We start from the raw sequence: 20,318 nt of genomic DNA on the forward strand, positions 1-20,318 counted from the left end.
TCTATATTTAATGTACTAATTTCACTCTATAAAAATTCAAACGTTTAGTATATTCATCCTTTGAAATCAACTAAATTGTTATTATTAAATTTACCATTTCCCAAAGCAAAGTATGTATATTTTAAACAAAACAAGATGTTTTGCTATTTCTAAACAATTCAATCATAAATATTTTTGAAAAATATTAAAAGTTCAAAATTAACAATAATACTATATATTTTCTATTCCTGTCGTCAAATTTAACAATTCAAACCAGAATAAATGAAAATAGTAATAATATTTGAAATTAGCCTCTCTTGTAATTGTTACAAAAACGTTTTCCCTTTTGTAACTGATTTAGAGTAATAAAATCATTTCCATATTTAATAAAATAAAAAGAAACTAAAACCTTCAGTTTTCTAAACATTTATTTAATCTTTCTTCCACATTACTTCAACAAATTTACACATGCACTCATTTTATACTATTTTTCAGTTTGGTTGCGTAAAACATTTAAATTTCTTTTAGTGATAAAATATTACAAATTCCCTTTTTTATTTATTTTTTATATTTTATTCTGCAATCCAAAAGTTTATTGAAATTATTCAATTCGCTGCAGAACGCGATGGAATAAATTTCATGTTTATACTTTTCGGTAAAGTTATCTATCAAATTTCAATTGTGTTTGTTACATTTCCTTTTTTTTGAAAGTAATTATTGGTTCCTCAAATGGTAACTTTTTTATATATAATTTCTTTTTATATTTATATAATTTCTAAGGAATTTATAGTAAATATTTTGGGGTTTTGATTTTTTCTAGTAATCATACTCATGTGTTGTTTTTTATGTTTCAAATACTTATTATAAAAAGAATCAATTAATCTGTCTTTCTCTATATAGTACATACTAATCTACAAATTCTCACAAATATATTTGGTATTCTAAATAAATAAAGTGTGTATATTACTCTCCAAATAATGGAGTTTCTTCCTTCTTTGATAAATATGATCTATTTTTCCTTCAGCGACTACAGCTTAGCAGTGATAACAGTGGAATATTTATTCTGAAAATATTGTGTTATTTGAAGTGTTCATGTTGCTTGATGATGTTATATTTAATCTGCGCTAAGAGTGGGTTATCTCAATTTACTAATTCAAATTAAAACTATAAATTTAAGAAACTTCGCCGCAAACCGTAGTTTTAGCATATACTATTATATTACTCAGGAGTATTTTCTTCCCATACTAGCTGGTTACAAACTGTTCTGCTACCCCAATTGCTTCAAAATTAAGCACAATTTTTATAAAATTGTCAAAAATAACATTAAGGGTCTCACCCCTTTGAACATCACAACTAAATAGTTCTTCAAACGCAGATTATATAACATGCATTGGTATTTATATTGCACGGTTTTTTAGACTATATTTATAATAATCTTACATGGGGTTTCTAATTGGTCATTAGAGTCTTTGGTATGGCTTTGTGTGTATTTCTACATATATATGCATGCAAACTTGTATTTTTTTAAATCACAAACACCGCGATACATGTTTGCGAACATATATATTTTTTTATAAATATGTAAGTGTATGGATTTGTGATTGAACTTGACTTTGAAACTATAAGTACAAAAGCTACTTAAAAGGTTGAAAAGAATGGTTAATTTCAATTTGTTTTCAGGAAGGCATTAATGGAAGATTATGTCTACCTATAGGTATATTTTAGAAAAGTACTTTTTTTTAAAGTAATATAATTAGTATGACATCCGAATATACTCAATATTAAGTTTGTAATTCGTTGAAAAGTAGTAAAAATATGTTGCAAAATTTGATATTGACGAAAGTAAGGAACGGCAATGACAATTTTCGAATTCAAAACCATTTTGTTTGCTCTCATAATTTTTGAGGCTGATAATTAACAATAACAATTGGTTTTATATATTTAAATTATTTTTGATATTTGCGGAAAACTTCAATAATGATTTTTTGTCAAGTGATTGTGAATAATTAGTTGAAAATTATTTAGAAAATTTCAATTATCAAATAATGCAACACTCACTAGTATTCAAACTTCTTTACTAGTTCTACTAAAACAAAAATTCATAATTTAACCTTAAACTTAAAAAAAAACCATTGCACCACAATAAAAAACAATGACTTCCAACAAAGTAGAAGAAGAAAAAAATTAAGTATTTATCTAACAAAATGGTCAGGTGTAAACAATAATACTTGGTAAAGATCAACTGAATCAAACATTACTTTCATTACTTATTGTTAAACTATTGCTAGATGGTGACTGAGGCTGTAATTGTTGGTGCTGCTGCTGCTGTTGAACACTAGGTGATGGAATTTGTTGTTGCTGTTGGGATTGCGTTTGTTGTGACTGGGTTTGAGCAGCTCCTCCTGCAGAAGCTATTGGAAACGCAAAACTATTTTGTGATGTTATATTTCTGGTTTTAACTAGAGGCGGATTTTTAATGGACGATGAAAATGCAAAACCTCGACGTAATGTGGCTCTGGGAATGGATTTAAATTTATTTTATTAAATTAAATTTATATTTCTTCTGGAAAATATGGTTTTAGTAGATAGCATAAATATTAAAATATGGATTAACAAATATAAATATATTTATAATAAAATAATAACAAAAAAATAAAAAAAGGGCAAAAATAGAATAATATAATTCAAATAATCTTTCGGATGGTTACAATTGATGATATCCATTTTTTTTCCCTGAAATGCTATACTTGTTTTGGTTAAATAATTATCATCCGGTGATAAGGGATTTCCTTTTAAACATTATTGAATAGCAGACAAAAAACATTCAAATTATTAGACATAAAGTGAACCCATCCAAACATTTGAGTTAAATACAAAACACAAAGATTAGAAATGTAATTTTCTTATGGTCTTTTTTTAGACGAGCAGGACAATGAGCTATAGTGTAAGCTCATTTTTACTATAGCTTCCAAATTTTTTTCAACCTTTTCAAAGGTGAACTCTGTGTACCACGCGACCCTCAGTTTCAACTGGCCTTGTCTCAGCAAAAAAGGGGCTTGGCCGAGAACGATTTACTTTCCCTGATAAAACTGAGGCCATGGCAGGCAATTATGAGAATCCAAAAAACAAAAACCTATTAAAAAACTAAAATTAAATCTCGATCGTGGCGAACCAGCCCCAGAAAGGGGCAACCCTAAGCTCATCGATGGATAACCTGAGTCCAGACTCAGATTCTCCACTTACTCAAGTAGAAACCAATCTAATTGCGACCCAGTTCTTAACAGACGAGCCAAAGCAGGTCCCTTCCGTCAGCACTCCTGACTTCGGGCTCCGATCGGCGCCATCTGTGGAGGCTAAAATTTTTACCATGGGTAAGCACTCGTCCATGGGCAGCAAACAGCCTTCGGTTAAACTGCCTTCCGCAAATCGCCTCCGGACACACCGCCTTCGGGTAAACAACTTCTGGGCAAACTACTTCCGGGCAAACTGCCCCCGGGCAAACCGCCTTCGGGCAATCACAACCTACGGGCTGTGCCAAGGTTGAGAGGAAAGGATCGTTCGACGCACTTGCAGCTAAAGGGAAATCGAAGCGGCGGCTGTCCTCAGACAATCCCAACTCTTCGACACAAAAGGCAGCAAAAAAGGTTCGGCCGGCAACGGCTAGGCCATCGTTTTTGAGCCAAGGCTATCGAAGCCGATCGATGGGCCTTGTATGACAACATTTTCTATCCGGTTACGATACTGAGTAGTGGGGACAGCTTACGAGGAAACTCCTCCTAGCTGTAAGGACTGCATCCTCGCAAGGTATTATTATAAAATGTTACGGCTAAACAATTTCGACGAAAACTCGAACGAGTGGCTCAGGCAGTACTGATTCTCTCTCAGCGATGTGTGGGAGGGTGCGCGACAAACCCAGAAAAGGGTCTCTGAGTTGTCATTGTTCAAAAAGTGCTTCCTCTGGCTTCCAGAAGAAGAGCGTAATGGTGTTGAGGTTCTGGAAAAACTTGGTTTCAGAGAATAACCTCAATACCTCCCCCTGGATGCTGCTAGGCTGCAAAACAGGGGAGAGAGCCGATAGACCGGGAACTTTCCTTACTACCGGCGAACCCAATGTTAAGGAGGTTCGGGGCCAAAGGTGCTGCCGGCTCTACTACGAGCTAGGCAAATAAATAAATAAATAAATTTGCAGCATTGTAAAGTAGCGACTGTACTTATCAGTCGTCGGATCATTATACTGGAAGACATTTATATACCCCATACAAGAACCGTGGATTGTTGATGGAGTAGTCAGGGGCCTAAACTTCCAACATGCTGACCTGTTGTATGCCAATGGAATTGATCGACCCCACTCCTGTATGGTGGTCTGAAAAGACTTCCGTGTTAATTTGGTTAACGACCTATGTGATGGTGACATCACATCAGCTAAACTTACCATAAAAAGTCAACAAATAGATAAAGATATACTATGGTGCTCTGCATAGTTCCACTATGACTTAGTAGAAGTTGCAGTGGCACATTCATCAGAGCTATCCAATATGCAAAAAGTAATGGCACGGGGGTAATAGCAGGAAATGATGTCAACGTTAATAACATTTGCTGGGGAAGTTCCAATATCAATGCAACAGGATCGAGACTACAGAGGTATCTAGTAGGAACCGATCTTCAGATCCTTAATTTGGGTATTGAATCCACTTTCTACAACGTGGTCAGGCGAGAGGTCATCGACATCACGGTGGCATCCCCTGCTATTGCAGCTTTGGTCGGAAAGTGGAGAGTACCAAACGATATCACAGTCTCAGATCACAGACGCATTGATTTTGTAGTGGGCATAGTTCCATCTCCACCCACTCCATTTTGGAATTCGTGGAAGACAGACTGGGCGACGTATAAAATCGAACTGGACGCCCTAGTGTCGATCCCTAGGAGGCATCAAATTCATTGCTGGTACTGTGAAGACAACCCAAATGATCAAAACTAGCTTTCGAAGAAAGCTGTCCGCTCAAGATGCCAAAGAAGGTGAAAACACCACGGTGAAACTTGGACTTGGCAAAACTGAGGAGAACAACAAGTAGTATCACTGGAGCGAGTGAAATGGGCATTTAACTTCCATAGATACAAGTGTGCAGACCCGGATGGCACCATTCATGCGCTAGTAATAGAGAGAATGGATGCCTTGGGCCTGCATATTCGGAATATGTATCGTGTATGCCTAGCACACGCTTATATTTCTATTAACTGCCGTGAACCCACCTACACGGACGCAAAAAGCTTCCGACCGATTAGTCTAACGTTCTTCTATTAAAAGGACTAGAAAGACTAGTAGATCGGTTCATAAGGGATACACAGATTTCTAAGTGGCTACTTCACCATAGGCAACACGCCTTCGAGGTAGGCAAATTCACGGAGACAACACTCTATGAACTCACGGCAAAAATTGAAAAGGCTATGTTTGAAAAAGAATACACCTTAGGCGCATTCATGGACACCGAACATGCCTCCAATGAGTACTACGCCGACTGTGGCACTTGAAGCTACTTTAAATCTACTCCCCATTCACCGAAACCGGAACCGGAACCGGAAAGCAGCCAACTCTGTAGGGGGAAATTCCGAAAAGGAACAAAGAAACATTGTGGAGAACCGGCAGTTCTGCGAATATGGACTATGGACTGGAGTGGTACTGGCCCAGAAGTTGGGACCTGGTGGTATCGTATATGATGTGTACTGTGGCATCAGTGCCGATGAGTTTATACAGCAAATCCATGAGAATAACTTGTGGGTCCAGATGTCCTTCGAGCGATTTAAAGAGGAGGCAAAAGTTGTTAGTCGGCCCATACAATCGGGTCCTGAGGCTACCAGCAACACTGCCATGGCGGGCACACTAGCAGTTATTAACAAGATATCGTCCACCAAAACGATGTACGTGTAATGGTCTAGCTACAGGGTTGGGTCGCATGACTTGCTTCCTGCTTGCTTCAGGTACTTTGGGTTTGATCACCGGTTGGGTGAGAGTTGCTATAAGTTCTCTTCCTGCAGCAGTGTGGTGCACGGTCGGAACTGTGTGGTGCACCGTCGAAATTGTGTGGTTCCAGAAACCTCCTGCCGGGCATATGCTCAGGCCGATGTTGTGCCCAATCTACGCCTTAAAGGTGACTAGGGTAGCTAAATCAACTTTCTCACAGGCGTTCTTCACTTCCAGCATCACAGCCAATACCTGCTGAACTTGGATATCATTGATGCAAGGAGACCTAGATTTGCCTGCCGAATAGTTATAACAGTTAGCAGGCAAGACTTTGTATTCATCAATGAAATTATTGATACGAACCTTGATCATGAAGTTAACTAGTTTGGAAAAGACATTATGAGAGCAATAGGGCGGTCACTTGTCAAAAGTTATGGGTCCTTAAATGTTTTTGAGATGGGTACCAACCGAATGATAGACCACCCCCAGCAGGGCTCAATCTGCACCCGATAAAATTAAGCCCCTGTAGCAGTGAGGAGAATGTTCCCGGCACCAACCAGCGTATATATTCAGAAGTAATATTATCTGTACTAGGGGCGGAGAAATGCTTGTGCCTTACAATGTAGCCGTCAGCTCTTCTAGATAGAAGGGCTGAGAAACAGTGGGATATCTAGGGGTGTTCGCAAGAAAGGAGGAACGGCGGCTGTACTACCCAGTCAGAAGACCAAGATATTCAATGTTCTCCTTAGGATCCCAACATGGGGACTTATCGATAAGGTAACCGCGAGAACGCTTCATGCATTTCCAGAAGGACTTGATATCTTAGAAGGAGGATGCTTCTGATTACCCCATATCTGTAGACACATCTGAAAGCAATAAAGGCTCTGAAGTCCAGAGAAGTGAAACGATCATCATCGGGATCCTTGAAGAGGACTTTCATAGTCCTGTGCAGATTGGACCATGTTCTGAATATAAAGCAGTTTCATTTCATGATCTAAAATCGGGAGGCTAAGGGGAGTCGTTTTTGCAATCTTAATTCTTCCCACTAAGACCGGATAACTTTTCCGCTGGGTTACCAGGTCTTACAAGAGCGGAATTTCCGCTTTATTAGTAGGAGCCTGATCCATCAAATTTTGCGGAGTCAAGTTTAGAGCTTCCACCGGAATAGGTTCCGAAGATTCCCTGACAGGAAACGTTGTCAGTGTTGAGGCTATCGGTAAGTACAGAGATTTCAGAGGGATCAGTGGTGATAACTTTGCTAGTTTCTGGGGGGTTGACAGGAAACTCATTCGCCACCACAGAATTCGCCATAGCAGTCATTGGCTCACTGATAGCAGCTTTAGAAACTGAGTTGGAAGCAAGGCCCTCCAAGGCAGTGTCAGGATAAACCTTGCTCTGTGCCATTTGTCATTGACTTGGATTTGACCATATTTTTTTTCTCTTAGGATTTCTTAGCATCCCAGCCGGAGTCTTCTCAGGCGGAGGATTAGGCGGGTGCTCCTGGGCTTCCATTTTTCAGTGGATTGTCAAGACGTAATGCAAAAGTCAAAAGCGGAACTAAGACAGGCTAGAATCAAATTTCAGCACTTAAAGCAAACTTACACTATCATTTTCTTTTCTGTCTGATTGACGGATTGAAAATAGGAATAAATAGATAGCAGAGGCAGGGCGCCGAAAGAGGTGTAGAAAGGTGTACAAATTAAGGTCTAATTGGAAAACCACTTAACATCACCCTCAGAGGTCTTTCAAGGATTAGATTAGAAGGCAAAGGTATGGTTGGCTTAAAAAAATCGAGCCACTGCAGATTAATGCGAAAGCGGTTCCAGGGAAAGAGTCCAGCTGAAAAAGGCAGTGTTTTAGTCCTTGTGGAAAAAGTCCGAAATATCAGCTGATTGATGACCTGCTTGGCGAAATGCTTTCCTCTCTCTTTTGAGGTTAATATTTACTTTCAGAAGGATCAAACGAGTGATTTTGGTAGAATGGGGGCTACTATCTTAGTACACTAACGTGGGCTATTTCGTTATTTGGTTTTATCTAGACTCTTCTCAATGATTATTGGTCGGTTCTTGTTTGTAAAAACGAGTTCATCCATACGGATTGGGTGATACCGTGGTAAAAATAGAAAAATGGATTATTCAAAAATTCAGAGAAAATTGACCACCGAAAAGAAGATAAATATATTTTATATACGACTTTTAAGATATCACAGTTGGTTCACGACGATTTGATTTTTTTTTATACAATTTTAAAATAATAAAAAAAAAGAAATTAAAATGAGACTATAAAAGTTCTACTGAAAAAGTGCTGAATGAATTTGATTGAGAGATTATTTGATAAATTTCTTATCAAATCATAATTTCAAAAAATAAGATATCTACCATGATTATGTCAATACTATCTAAAATATTTAATAAAATTCAAGATATCTTAAATTTATATACCTTGTTGGACTTGGTGGCGGATACGATATACCACGATGACTTGGTGATAATAGTAGATAGCCTGAATGGCTACTACCCGGTACAAGCAACGTATTGTTACTATAAGTATGATAAAGATTACTAAAAATAAGAGAAGACAAACACAAAAAATGGCAAAATGGAAAGCATCTGATTAAAATTGGTGTTTCGTACAGCATCGGCATTGTTGTTGTTTCAGTATCTTTTTTTTTAAACAGCAAGTGGTGGTGAGTACGACTAATTATCTATACTAAGGTGATTGTGTGTGATTTGTGTGCATTATTAAATACTACAAATAGCTAACTTTTTGAGGAAAAAGATAAAACGGTTAGTCAAAGATTTAATTGTAAATAATTAGTGAATTAATGTTAATAACTACAATTAAAAATGTTTATGTGTTTTATGTATTGCAGATGTTTTTACTATTAACTACTGTTCTAAGTTTCCTGTAGATTGAGGAACTGATTCGACCTTTTAACTGCTTTATCCTTAGATATTCTTGGTGAACAATATATTTGTAACTTTTAAAAATAATGGATACATTCTTCATTTACATCTTATTCTGCAACATTTGTCCGAAAAGAACAATCTTTACTTTTATAATTAACTAAAGTGGATTCCCCTTAATAGATTTTGATACAAATTCGAGTGTTAAGGGGGGGGGGGTTGCAAATGGGCTTAATCAGGAAATTTCTCATTTCGTTTCTATATGATTTCTAAATGTTTGAAATCTGCGAAAGGTCTGCACTTCTCTCCCGTCTCCTTCGAAAGATATGATGCAATCGTCATCCTGCTTGTGGTTAGTGAAGTATAGTACCAATTCTTTGAAATAGTGATATAGTTTCCCCCCAAAAAAGAGTTTTTGCCTATCTTCCAAAATGACAATAAATAAGGACACTGCATTCTTACCTACTCCTTCCTACAATTTTTTTAGGAGACAAAAAGGCATTTAGAATTGAAAATCAAAAATGTTGTATTGGGAATCCTTTTCTGATGTCTGTGTTTACTTCTTATACACGATTGACAAGGACGGAAGTCCGAAATATAAACCTCCTGTAAATCTACCGATACGGATCGATACCGATATTAGAACTCAGTACTCCATAAATAAGGACAACAAGGAGTGGAGCCATAATTTTGAGTCAATTTTTGTTTTATAAAGGAAGAATCTATCAATTAGAGGCACACTGCTCTGGTAAACGTGGAGAAGCGTGCAATGGCTTTGGAGGATGGGGGTGTTGGTCAAATTCCCTGGAAGAACGCGTGCTTAGTTCTCTCAAAAAGGAACGAATTTTTCCCAAAACGAGCGGTCAACACACGTTGGTATAGTTCGCTGTCAAAAGGGTGTGCATTCAGGACTCCTTAATCAATGAAAAGATATCCGAACTATGCACCTATACACGAAAAGGATGTCTTTGGTGACATACAGTGGGGAACTTCATTTACCCCTTTGTGGGGTATAACACGTCAACCACATCAAAAAGCCATTGCTCGCGGTGACTTGGAATTTGCATCGGTTCTCCCCAGGACTTTCCGAGAAGCCCGCACGCTTTCTGGACTTTTCTGGGCCAAGTGCTCTTGGAGCGACTTACTCGTTGGTAAACTTGGAGGAGTAAATTCTACTTTAAGCGTAGCGAGGAATGCAATTGTCGCCCCTCTTTAATAATTGACCTTTTAAATTTACCCCTTTCCTTTCGTAGTGATTCATAGAGAAAAATTTTCTTAACTCTTCATATCGCGAAGAACAAACATTGGTGACAGGGTAGATAGGGTAGCAATGGTCACCGTACTTGATTGGTACCGAGGCTTAAACTTAGCGATATTTGTATACGAAGGATTTGATTCTTTATAATATCATGAGCTTTACTTCCAAAGATTCAAGGATATCACGCACTAACAAAAACAAAGGTACAACTTTGGGTCAACCAATGGACGAGTTCGTTGAGAATGACTCTTGCTCGCCTTTGTATTTGGTATCTTACATACTTGCACAGCATCAAGTGTAGTGCGAATTTTGTTCACTCCTTTGTTGAATACAGGACATCCAGACAATCTCTTTTGCGTTTTGTTACATTTCCTTCATTTTGATTTTCAATGAGACAGTGCTTCAACTTTATTATAACCACACGTGATGCTATGCAAGCGATAGTCCTAAAACAGCGAGGAAACACAAAGACGAACACAAACATCCATGACGAACAGGGATTCGAACCTGGGATAATGAGGTTGACAGGCTGATACGGAACAACTCGGTCATCGCACCGTCAATTTGGTGTGATGATATTGAAAACGACACTCAGGACTTGGAAAAGTGATAATAGGAAAGAAGAAATTTTGTGGATGTGCTTGAATCCAAAAAAGGAGTGATAAGGAGAGGAGAAATAACATATGGTCGTGACAACACTATATATGCATAATATCCTTACCTTAATCACTGGAAAATTCCTAGTCTAAATTTAACAATTTTCCTTAGGTTTCATTGCAACGACCTCTACATGTTATACCTTGGCTTCCAATAAATCACTAAGCACTGCGTGTTAATTTGGGAGCCAATCTCCAACCATGAATCCACCCAAATATTGACTTAGTTTTCACTAAAAATAATTTTCCATGTTTTGAGGTTTTCCCAGTATATTTTCATTCCACTCCCTGAGAAGGATTTCATTTCTCCAAGATTTTACAACACGTTTCATAGGAGCTGCATAAGATTATTTGGCAGACGAACCTCCCCATCTAGAGGCATTTTGTCACTTTCTCTGAATTCGTCTCCCCACAGCGGTCCAGTTCTCATGTGTAATTTTTGAGATACCAGTTTTAAGTACTCACTGATATTGGGTAACATCCCAACTGGTGATTCTGTACAGAACCGCAAGTAAACCCTATTAGTCCACGCCCTGTATAGGTTTTTGTTTAGTTGCATAAGATCCCAAATCTCCCACCATTGCCACTGTGCCCGCTGCCGCCCTCCTCCCCATGTATTATCATCAACGGCGCAACAACTGTTTCCGGTTTAGGCCTGCCTTAATAAGGAACTCCAGATATCCCGGTTTTGCGCCGAGGATATCCCTAAAAGATGCCTGGCGTCCTGACCTACGTCATCGCTCCACCTCAAGCAGGGTCTGAATCGCCTTCTTTTTCTACCACGGATACTGCTCTTATAGACGTCTCGGGTTGCATCGTCCTCATTCATACGGATTAAGTGACCCGCCTACCGTAACCTATTGCGCCGGATTTTCTCCACAACCGGACGGTCATGGTTTCGCTCATAGAATTCGTCGTTATGTAGGCTACGGAATCGTCCATCCTCATGTAGGGGGCCAAGTATTAAGTATGCTTGGTGGATAGGATCTTTCCTTAGGTATGGAACCGCCAAATACTAGTATTGGTTCCTAAAGCTGGTAAACATCCTTATCAATCATCCCCCCAAAGTGGGCGTGTAACAAGAAAGAAGTTTTGCTATAGATTGACGAGCATCAGCAAATTGAATCATATATTGATCTATAGAAGTCAAAGAACCATCTTATGATCCTTGGCTTACACTATAACCCCAAGGAAGACTGTTTCCTCTATAGTATTGATCCACGGTTGAACAAAGTATATACCGAAAGGAGGGTGCTAAGCATAGTCGCTTCTATTTTCGATCCAATCGGCTGGTTACTATCAGTCATGATGGCAGACAAGGTATGCTTGGAATGATCCTATTAAGGCTCAAATGATCCTGACATCATTCCGGATTCCACGCTGGACTGGGCATGGGTCTGAAGATGAGGAGGTTGACCTCGTAGTGATGCATCAATGGATGGCTACGGAGCAGTGATATAAAGTCGAGTAGAGACTAGCGAAGGATACATTGTTCGTTTGATTGCCACCCGAGTTCGCGTTACCCCACTCAAAACCCGGGTAGGGATTACTTCCGCAGCATGAACCATTCCAAAACTAGAATTGGACAGCGTGGTGCTTCTAGCAGAATTGTGCAGGGATGGATCTGGAACAGTTTAGGGACAGTCCCTATTAGATTCACAGCATATACTGATTCCGAGGGGTCCCTTTGTTGAATTGGAGTCAGAAACCTAAGCGAAGGGTCTCCAGTATCCATAAATACTTTTCGGCAGGAGATATGCACCATGTGAAGCCGAAGAATAATCCTGCGGTCTGTATCTGCTGCAGGTTAAGGTTCACGAATTATATTTCAATGGAAAACAGTTCCTGCAGGACGAGCTTTGCTTTCCTGTATGTTATTCGTTAATTCGGAGACCCGGACATTGGCTCATGGGGTAAAAAAATGTGTCAGGAGGTGCGTTTTTTGTGTTAAATGAGTCGAAAGGCCGCGGTTTCGAAAATGGCCGACCTCCTTTTTGAACGAATTGGAAAGGGCCAGTCATTTTGGAGCACTGTTCGAGGCGGAAGTTGGGAGTCTGAAGCGATATGTAAAGCAAATGTTTTCCATGTCCAATTTCACGAACGATAACTTTTATACAGCTATTTGTACGTGGGACGCGATTCTGAATATGAGGCCATTATATCCATTATCTGATAATAGCCACGACTTACAGGTGTTGATGCCAGCCCGTTTTCTTGTTCAGAGAACCCCCATGGGGTGACCAGAGGCTTGCCGCTTCTCACAACCCATCAGATGGTTACAGATTCAGATGTTACAAAAGCATTTTTGGATAAAGTTCGGGAACGACTATTTGGGCTATCTTCAAAAGCGATATCCTCATCCTTAGTGGCGCAGGAACCGGTTTCCCGTCAAGGCCTGCGCTATAGGTGGAAGAACCATGGAAGGCAGTTGGACGAAGGAGAGTTGGTGCTGATCAAGGAGAATGGTCACCACGCACTAGACAGGAGATCGGGGCGGGTACTGGAAATCTATCCCGATTCAAAAGGGGTCATGCGGCAAGTTTGGCCGTTCATCAACTCGTTCCTCTCTTACCAGAAGAGGAAGTTATGGTAGACAACATCTCATTGAGTCCGGGTGCAATTCCAACGGGACCCGCGTCAATAATATGGGGAAGAGCTAAACAGAAGCGAGGAGCAATGGTCCAAGGAGCGACTGTATTATGTCTATTTTGCCGGCCGGGGTGATCCGCTGGTCGGTGGATTCAGTACTGGAGACTACGGTAGTTGATCCCGGCTTCCTCCAGGCAAAAATCATTTGAAATATACCATTGCCACTTCGGTAAACCTCACTCGGTATCTGGAACTCACGTCGAAACAATTGGAGAAATTCCGAAGAGCAGCAAGTAAAGAGTGAAATTCGAGATTATCGTGACGAACTGAAGACAGCAAACAAGTTGCAAGCTGCTGATGTCAGTAAGGATTTAACAGGGATATACAATATCAAATGCATAGAGAGGGTCCTGGGTTTTGGTTCTTGTGAAGTTGTACGCCAAGTACACCTAGCCTGGTATACCTAGCCTGCGGCAGCAGGGACAGTAGCTTATCTCAACTATCGAAAAGTAGCTATATGCCAATATGTAGAGGCTTTTGGTATCAGCAGGCGAAAATTGCGCCCTTGACGCTCAATATCACGAACCTAGAATACTATTAGATCGAGGAACTGATCAACAAGTTGATGGAAGAACAAGGGAAATTCATGCTCAAGCAGGAAATCTCGTAATTTTCTTTTGGAATTAGAATCCTAGTAGGGGAGATTTCATCCAAGCACCATTAGCTCCTTAAAATTTGGCCCAAAAAGGAACTAACTGAGTACGTCTTCCGTATCAATAAAGAGGTCCCTAGAATAGTTCTGCCAGAACTAGATAATCCTGAACAGATCTTTAAGGTACATCCAGTAGCAGCATGGCTTCAAAATGAACTTAGGTGGGGACACCACCTTTAGCCCGGGGTCGCTGGTATGGGTGGATTAAGTGCCAGGGTATATAGCAGCGGCAGGAAGTGGAGCTCCGTTGACGACGGAAACTATGTCAAAAAGTGAAGCGGCCGTGTTCCGATTTGTGACCTGCTGAGGAAGCTACGGATATTGCCCCGTTGAAGACGCAATGGAGCGAGGCAGAAAAGGAGGCTCGGTGGACCGTAACTCGTCGCATAGCGGTCGCTGTAGAGCCAATTGAAGCAACCCTGATATAGGAAGGCGTTAAAGATGAAATAGTAGATAACATAAGTTATTCACTAAAAGTCTTTTAGAGCCCTCACAATCCTGTGAGGAGTTGGAAAATCTCCCATGAGGCGCGTCCCTTCGTGCGGATAAGGGAACACTTGGTGGATGCGTTATGGGCATGCACATGCACGCATCAGGAAATGTGCATTAGCGTCTGATGCTACAAGGATCCTTTTCGAAAAAGCTCAAAACTTGGGAGGTCACCACTGAAGGCAACTTTACCCCTAGGCAGTCGAGATTCGTGGAGGGACTCGGAAACGAACTTGGAGAGTCTCCGGACTGACATAACTATCGATGCTGTAAAATACGATCGTGGAAGCCACCAGACTGCAACATCGTTTGTTTCATTGGGGGAATGCATAAATGAACTCTGTGAGTGCATGAAAGAGAAGCGGAATATCTACCAAAATATTAGGGCTTTGATACGAAGTGTTAAGCTGTCCTATATTAGGGCGGTAGAGGAAAAAAACGCCCAAGCGCCATGCGGGAAAGTCAAACGGGAGATGCAGATGATACTACCTCAACATGAGATGAGAATGCCGGCAAACGAAGTAAGGATGGAATAAGTGAATCCCTTGGTGTCCAACAAGCGGCCAAGAAGAAAAAAGCCTCATCGCCAAAGAAAGCTGTGCCGGGTAAAGTTCCGGGTTGTTCTTCGATTACGGGTCCAACTGTGGAGGGGGAACAACCTGCAGCTCTTAAACTCAAAGAATGGATAAAGGTGGGCGGCAAAAGCAGCACAAGGAAAAAAAGGAATCTCGTCCGGAAGTATTCATTATTTCCAAGAAAGGAGATATGTCCCACGCCGAAATACGAAAAGTCAAAGCCGGTCCGGAACTGACAGGCCCGGGTGGCAGTGTAAGCCGTATCAGGCAAACGCAAAAGGGGGATCTGTTGCTGGAACTAAACAAATCTAGCGAGAAGATAGCGGGTAGCTTTCGCGGCCAGCTGGAGAAGGTGCTAGGTGAGCAAGCAGACGTGAAAGCTCGGAAGCAACAAATAGTGATCGAGTGCAACGAGGTCACATCAGTAGAGGATATCTGTGTTGAGCTAAGGGAACAATTCAACCTTAGAGACCAAGAAGACAGTGCCATCAACAGGATGAAGAAGGCATATGGAGGAGAACAGACCGCTATTATTTGCTTGCTGGTTGAATCAGGGATTAAACTGATTACTGCGGGCAAGGCAAGAATAGGTTGGGTCGTGTTTTGACTCAGGGAGCAAATATCTCTGAGGAGATGCTTCAGTTGCCTCGATTTCGATCACTCGATCGGTCGAGAAGGCGCAGAAAGTGTGGTGAAGAGGGCCACTTTGCCTGCCACCTGCACTGTAGATCCACGATACATGTCATGCAAAGGAAGAACAGGAGTAGATGACCAGCACGCTGCAGGTAATGGCAGGTGACCGGCGTATAGAAGTGAGCTGAATCGTAAGGCTGAATGAGGTTGATACAAATCAACCTTAACCATTGCGAGGCATCTCAACACTTGCTCTCGCAAACCATTGAAATGTCGAATGTGGACGTGGCGGCAATATGTGACTCATACCAAAATTACGGTAGTGCTACGTGGGTGAAAGGCTCATTAAGAAACGCGGAAATATAGGTATGTGAACAGCGAGCCATTCAAGAAACAATGGCATTCCCGGGGGCCGGCTTTGTACAGGCGAAAGTCCGGGGTCCATATCTACAGCTGCTATGCTCCTGCTAGTGCAAGATTAACGTAATATGAGGTGATGCTAGGCAGCTCGGTGTTGGGCGCTAGAGACCACAGGCACAAAATCATTGCCTGCGATTTCGACGCGTGGGCTTTAAACTGGGGAATTCGAGTGATGAAAACTAGGGGCCAAATCTTGCTTGAAACCTTGGCGAAGCTGGACATCGTACTCGCCATCGTTGGATGCGTGCCCACCTTCCGAGGCAGAGGACGAGGTTCAATCGTCAATCTAACCTACCTCAGCACCTCGTTGGCGAGAGGGATGGTCTAGTGGGCGAGTGAGCACTATACCCACAGTGACCGTCAGTCCATCTTTCGCGACATTAGGAACGGGAATAGCTGGATGGTCCACTGGAGCTTTCGAGGAAGATACATTTCTGGTCGTTTTAGAAGGAGGTTACGACCTCTAGGGAACGGCATTGGAAGAAGTGAGCCAGTTATGTCAGGTGATAACTGAGGCCTGCGACTCTACAATGCGGCAACGCAAGTTCCATCATAGTAGGCAATCAAGCTATTGGTGGAACTCAGAAATCGCGCTGTTGAGAGCACTGTGTTTGCGAACGAGGAGGCTTTGCCAAAGGACCAGAGGGAAGCCACAACATCAGCAGTCGGAGAAAGAATACCGCGATCTTCGAAGTAGCCTTAAGAAGGCTACACGGGAAAATAAACAAGATTCGTGGACAAAATTCACCCCAAATGGCGTGCCCGAGACCCTTGTTCAAAATAATCGGAATTCTTTTCCCACAACAAGAAAGTGGACCTCATCCAATGGTTCCAAAGGACGTCTCCACAATCGACGGGATGAACGAAAAGGAACTAAGGGAGATCTGTGGACGAATTGGAGACAATAAGGATTCGGGATTGGACGGGATTTGGAACAAAGCCCTGAAGTCCGCATGGTTCATGAGTACATTTGAATCATGCATGGTTGAAGGAGTGTTTCCAGCTCAGTGGAAGAGGCAGAATTTGGTTCTGCTACCGAAGTCCCAAAAACCACCTAGCGCACCTTCTTCATATCGCTCTATCTGTCTGGTAGACACTATAGGGAAGATGTTGGAGAGGGTGATATAGAACAGGCTGCTTCCGTTTGTCGCGCTAGCGGGTGGTTTGTCGGAGCGGCAGTATGGGTTTCGTGGAGCGCGGTCCACGCTGATGAAATTGAATTGCAATGATTATGGACCTGACCCGGGATTCATCTGCCGCTGGTAAGTGCTGTGCGGTGATAACGCTAGATGTCAGGAATGCCTTAAATTCAGCCAACTGGGGTTGAAGTAAGGGCACCCTGGCTAAACTGGGTTTCCCTGGTTACTTAGCTCGGATAATCGAGTTACCTTTCGGAGAAAAAATTTATTATGACAGGCGGTGTTCCCCAAGGCTGCGTACTAGGGCTCCTGCTGGGGAACATTATGTATGACAGAATGCTCGGCTTTCGTGTGTCGAGGGAGGCAACATTGATTGGTTTTGCTGACGACCTGGCAGTGGTAGTAGTTGCGAGAGACCACCAGGACGTGGAACTGTATGCAAGTGGAACCATTCATGTTATCAAAGCATGGCTCCAAATGGTGAAATTGGACCTGGCGGAAGATAAGACGGAGGAGGTCCTTATTACCAATCGCAGAAAAACAACACTGTCAAAATTCGCGTTGGTAATCACGAGGTCGTTTTAAAATCAATTATTAGATACCTGGAGGTAATGATCGACGCCAAGTTGAGCTTCAAGGTATACTTGGACTATGCGCGCGAAAAGGCAGCAAAGGATAGTTCACCTCTAGCAAGGATGATGCCCAATATTGGGGGGCCAAAATCTAGTCACCGGCTGCTTATCGCAGGGGTGGTGAAATCCATCCTGCTATACGCGGCTCCTGTCTGGACATGCGCACTGGATAACACAGCGAACGAGAGAAGGTGTGCAGTGCATGTAGAACGGTATTAGGTGAGGCAGTGATCGCGGGAATGATTCCTTTGGATTTTCTAGCGAATGAGGTACAGTGACTCTACCAGAGAAGGAGAGTGAATCCGGACGAAGTGACGGCGGGCTTCTTAAAAGCCACTAGGAAGGAGGTGTCCAGGAGCTGGCACCAATGGTGGGATAATTCCGAAAAGGGTCGCTGGCCGGTGGATACAGGAAGTACCTGCACAGCTTCGGTTTGGTTGGGTCTCCAGACTGTCTCGAATCCGCCGCTGCTCCCGGGGACCTGGAGCATGTTATGTTCCACTGTCCGAGTTCCGCGAATGAAAGGAGATTAAACGATGCTCTCAAAGCAGGTATTGGACCCCATAATTCCGTGGAGGAGATGCGGAGGTCTGCAGCAAACTGGAGTGCAATAAACGGAGCAGTAACCGCGATACAGGAGGAACTGAAGGAATTGGAACGAGCTCAGAAAGCGCGACGGACGCGTGGCTTAGTTGCGCTGGTGTAAACCACAGCCCTCCTCGTGAAGTAATAGTTCACGGTGGTTAAGGGAGGATATGGGCGGAGAAGTGTGGGTGGTTTTAGTGGGTGAGCATCCCACACACTGCTGTAACCTGGGGCAGTAGCGTCTTTTTAAGATGTCCACCTCCACCTATTTAAAAAAAAAGAGCCCTTAAAATGTTCACCCATTAATATAATGTTGTGTCTAGTTCTCGTTTTGAGCCAACTTGGGAATCTCAAAGAGCGGTGTCAACTAGCAAAAGGAAGCTTGAACTAAGCACCCCAAAGAACAATTTGGGTCATAAAGCAAGTGTCTAGGTCATTTCTAAATGGATAAGATACGTGCATTGTCCACTATCGTGCAACTACTCCACTAGTTCAGAAAACCACGTCAATTTTTTTTCTGATTTGTGACAAACTGCACTACTATATTTTCCTGATAAATTTTTGCATAATTGTGACTACATTTGTATCTTTTTTTTTTTGGGCTGATTTTAGATATAAATCGAATCAGTTCTTCACTACGGTCTGACTACATCCAATATTTTTCACTATTTTATATTTTGTGTTTTCTACCTGGTCTGACTAGGGTGTATGTTCAAATTTGGCAAACTTTGTCCCAAATTGTTGTGCGGCTGGACGGCAAGCTGATTTGATGAAGTCGTTTTCAGTTTTTGTGGACTCGCAAGGAGCGTTTTTGGTTTCGTTGCAGAGGATTGATTACAGCCTGGAAGAGATGATGGAAACTGAGGGTAGAGTTTATGAATGGTTAAGGAGAGATATGAGATGCAATATGAGAATGATGAACTTCAAACTACATAGAATAGGTTGCAAGATAGTTTGGTGCCGTAAATAGTCCTTGAATTAAAAAATTCAATACTTGATTCTTTCCTGGGATAAATTTATCGTCCCCTCAACCCTGCTTTAAACTAAATAAAATTTTGGCTCGTCATCATTTTCATGTTACATTCTAAGGACATTTTCCATACTCATGAATGATCCTTCATCGCTGGACAAGGAGTTTGTCTTCTCGAAATCAATGGAAACATTCCTGGAATCGTTCAGTTCCACCGAACCGCTATGACTATTATTCAAACTGGACACTCGGCTTCCTATCGAGCTATTAATCGGTGATTTCTTAATACTCAAGGTATCGGCATTGTTGAAGCTACCACTATTCGTATGCCTTAAATTATATCCTTCCCAATTAGATCCTTGCTTCAGTCTCGAGTAGATATGTTTGGCTTTGTTCATTGCCTCATACCAGCTTTTCGCCTCGGTACATTGTAATGTGAAAGCTGCCACGGCAATTTGGAATTCATTCAAGTAGACACAATACAAAATGTTGTCCTTGTGCTTGACTATTAATCGGTCCGTGAGGAATGGTTGTCGTATCACTTTAAGGGTACCTTGACCTTTCTTTGCGATGGTTTTACATACTAATAAAATATCGGTTAGAAGGAAGCAATGCACATCGGATTTCCCTAAATTATCTTTGAATTTCAGGTCGCCCTCCATGAAGAGGTGTCGTCCTTGGGCAACTCCAATGACCCCTTTCATCGGAGAGCATAAGTCGAACATGGTTGAATATTGCTTTGTGATTTTATCTAGATGTTCATTATTAGAGTCCTGAAAGAGACAGTTTGAGTTAGAGAGTTGCCTAGGAGTGAAA

The 20,318-nt window shown here is 41.6% G+C and overlaps 1 protein-coding gene across 4 annotated transcripts in view; it reads right to left on the reverse strand.

Annotated features, from left to right (window-relative positions):
• Positions 1–389: 389 nt before the first annotated feature.
• LOC119650393 (pleckstrin homology domain-containing family G member 5) overlaps positions 390–20,318 on the reverse strand; it is a 431,633-nt gene continuing 411,704 nt past the window's right edge. For 3 of the 4 annotated variants that reach the window (XM_038053150.1, XM_038053153.1, XM_038053152.1), the window contains 4 exons: positions 19,636–20,275; positions 19,223–19,373; positions 8,380–8,499; positions 390–2,494 (listed from right to left, as the gene is read on the reverse strand). In XM_038053150.1, the coding sequence (XP_037909078.1) occupies positions 2,227–2,494; positions 8,380–8,499; positions 19,223–19,373; positions 19,636–20,275 (1,179 nt within the window). In that variant the 3' untranslated portion in view covers positions 390–2,226. The remainder of the gene's footprint in view (positions 2,495–8,379; positions 8,500–19,222; positions 19,374–19,635; positions 20,276–20,318) is intronic. The other variant, XM_038053151.1, reaches the window with a different exon arrangement.

The sequence above is a fragment of the Hermetia illucens genome, chromosome 2 (genome assembly GCF_905115235.1).
Source record: "Hermetia illucens chromosome 2, iHerIll2.2.curated.20191125, whole genome shotgun sequence".
Taxonomy (NCBI): Eukaryota; Metazoa; Arthropoda; class Insecta; order Diptera; family Stratiomyidae; genus Hermetia; species Hermetia illucens.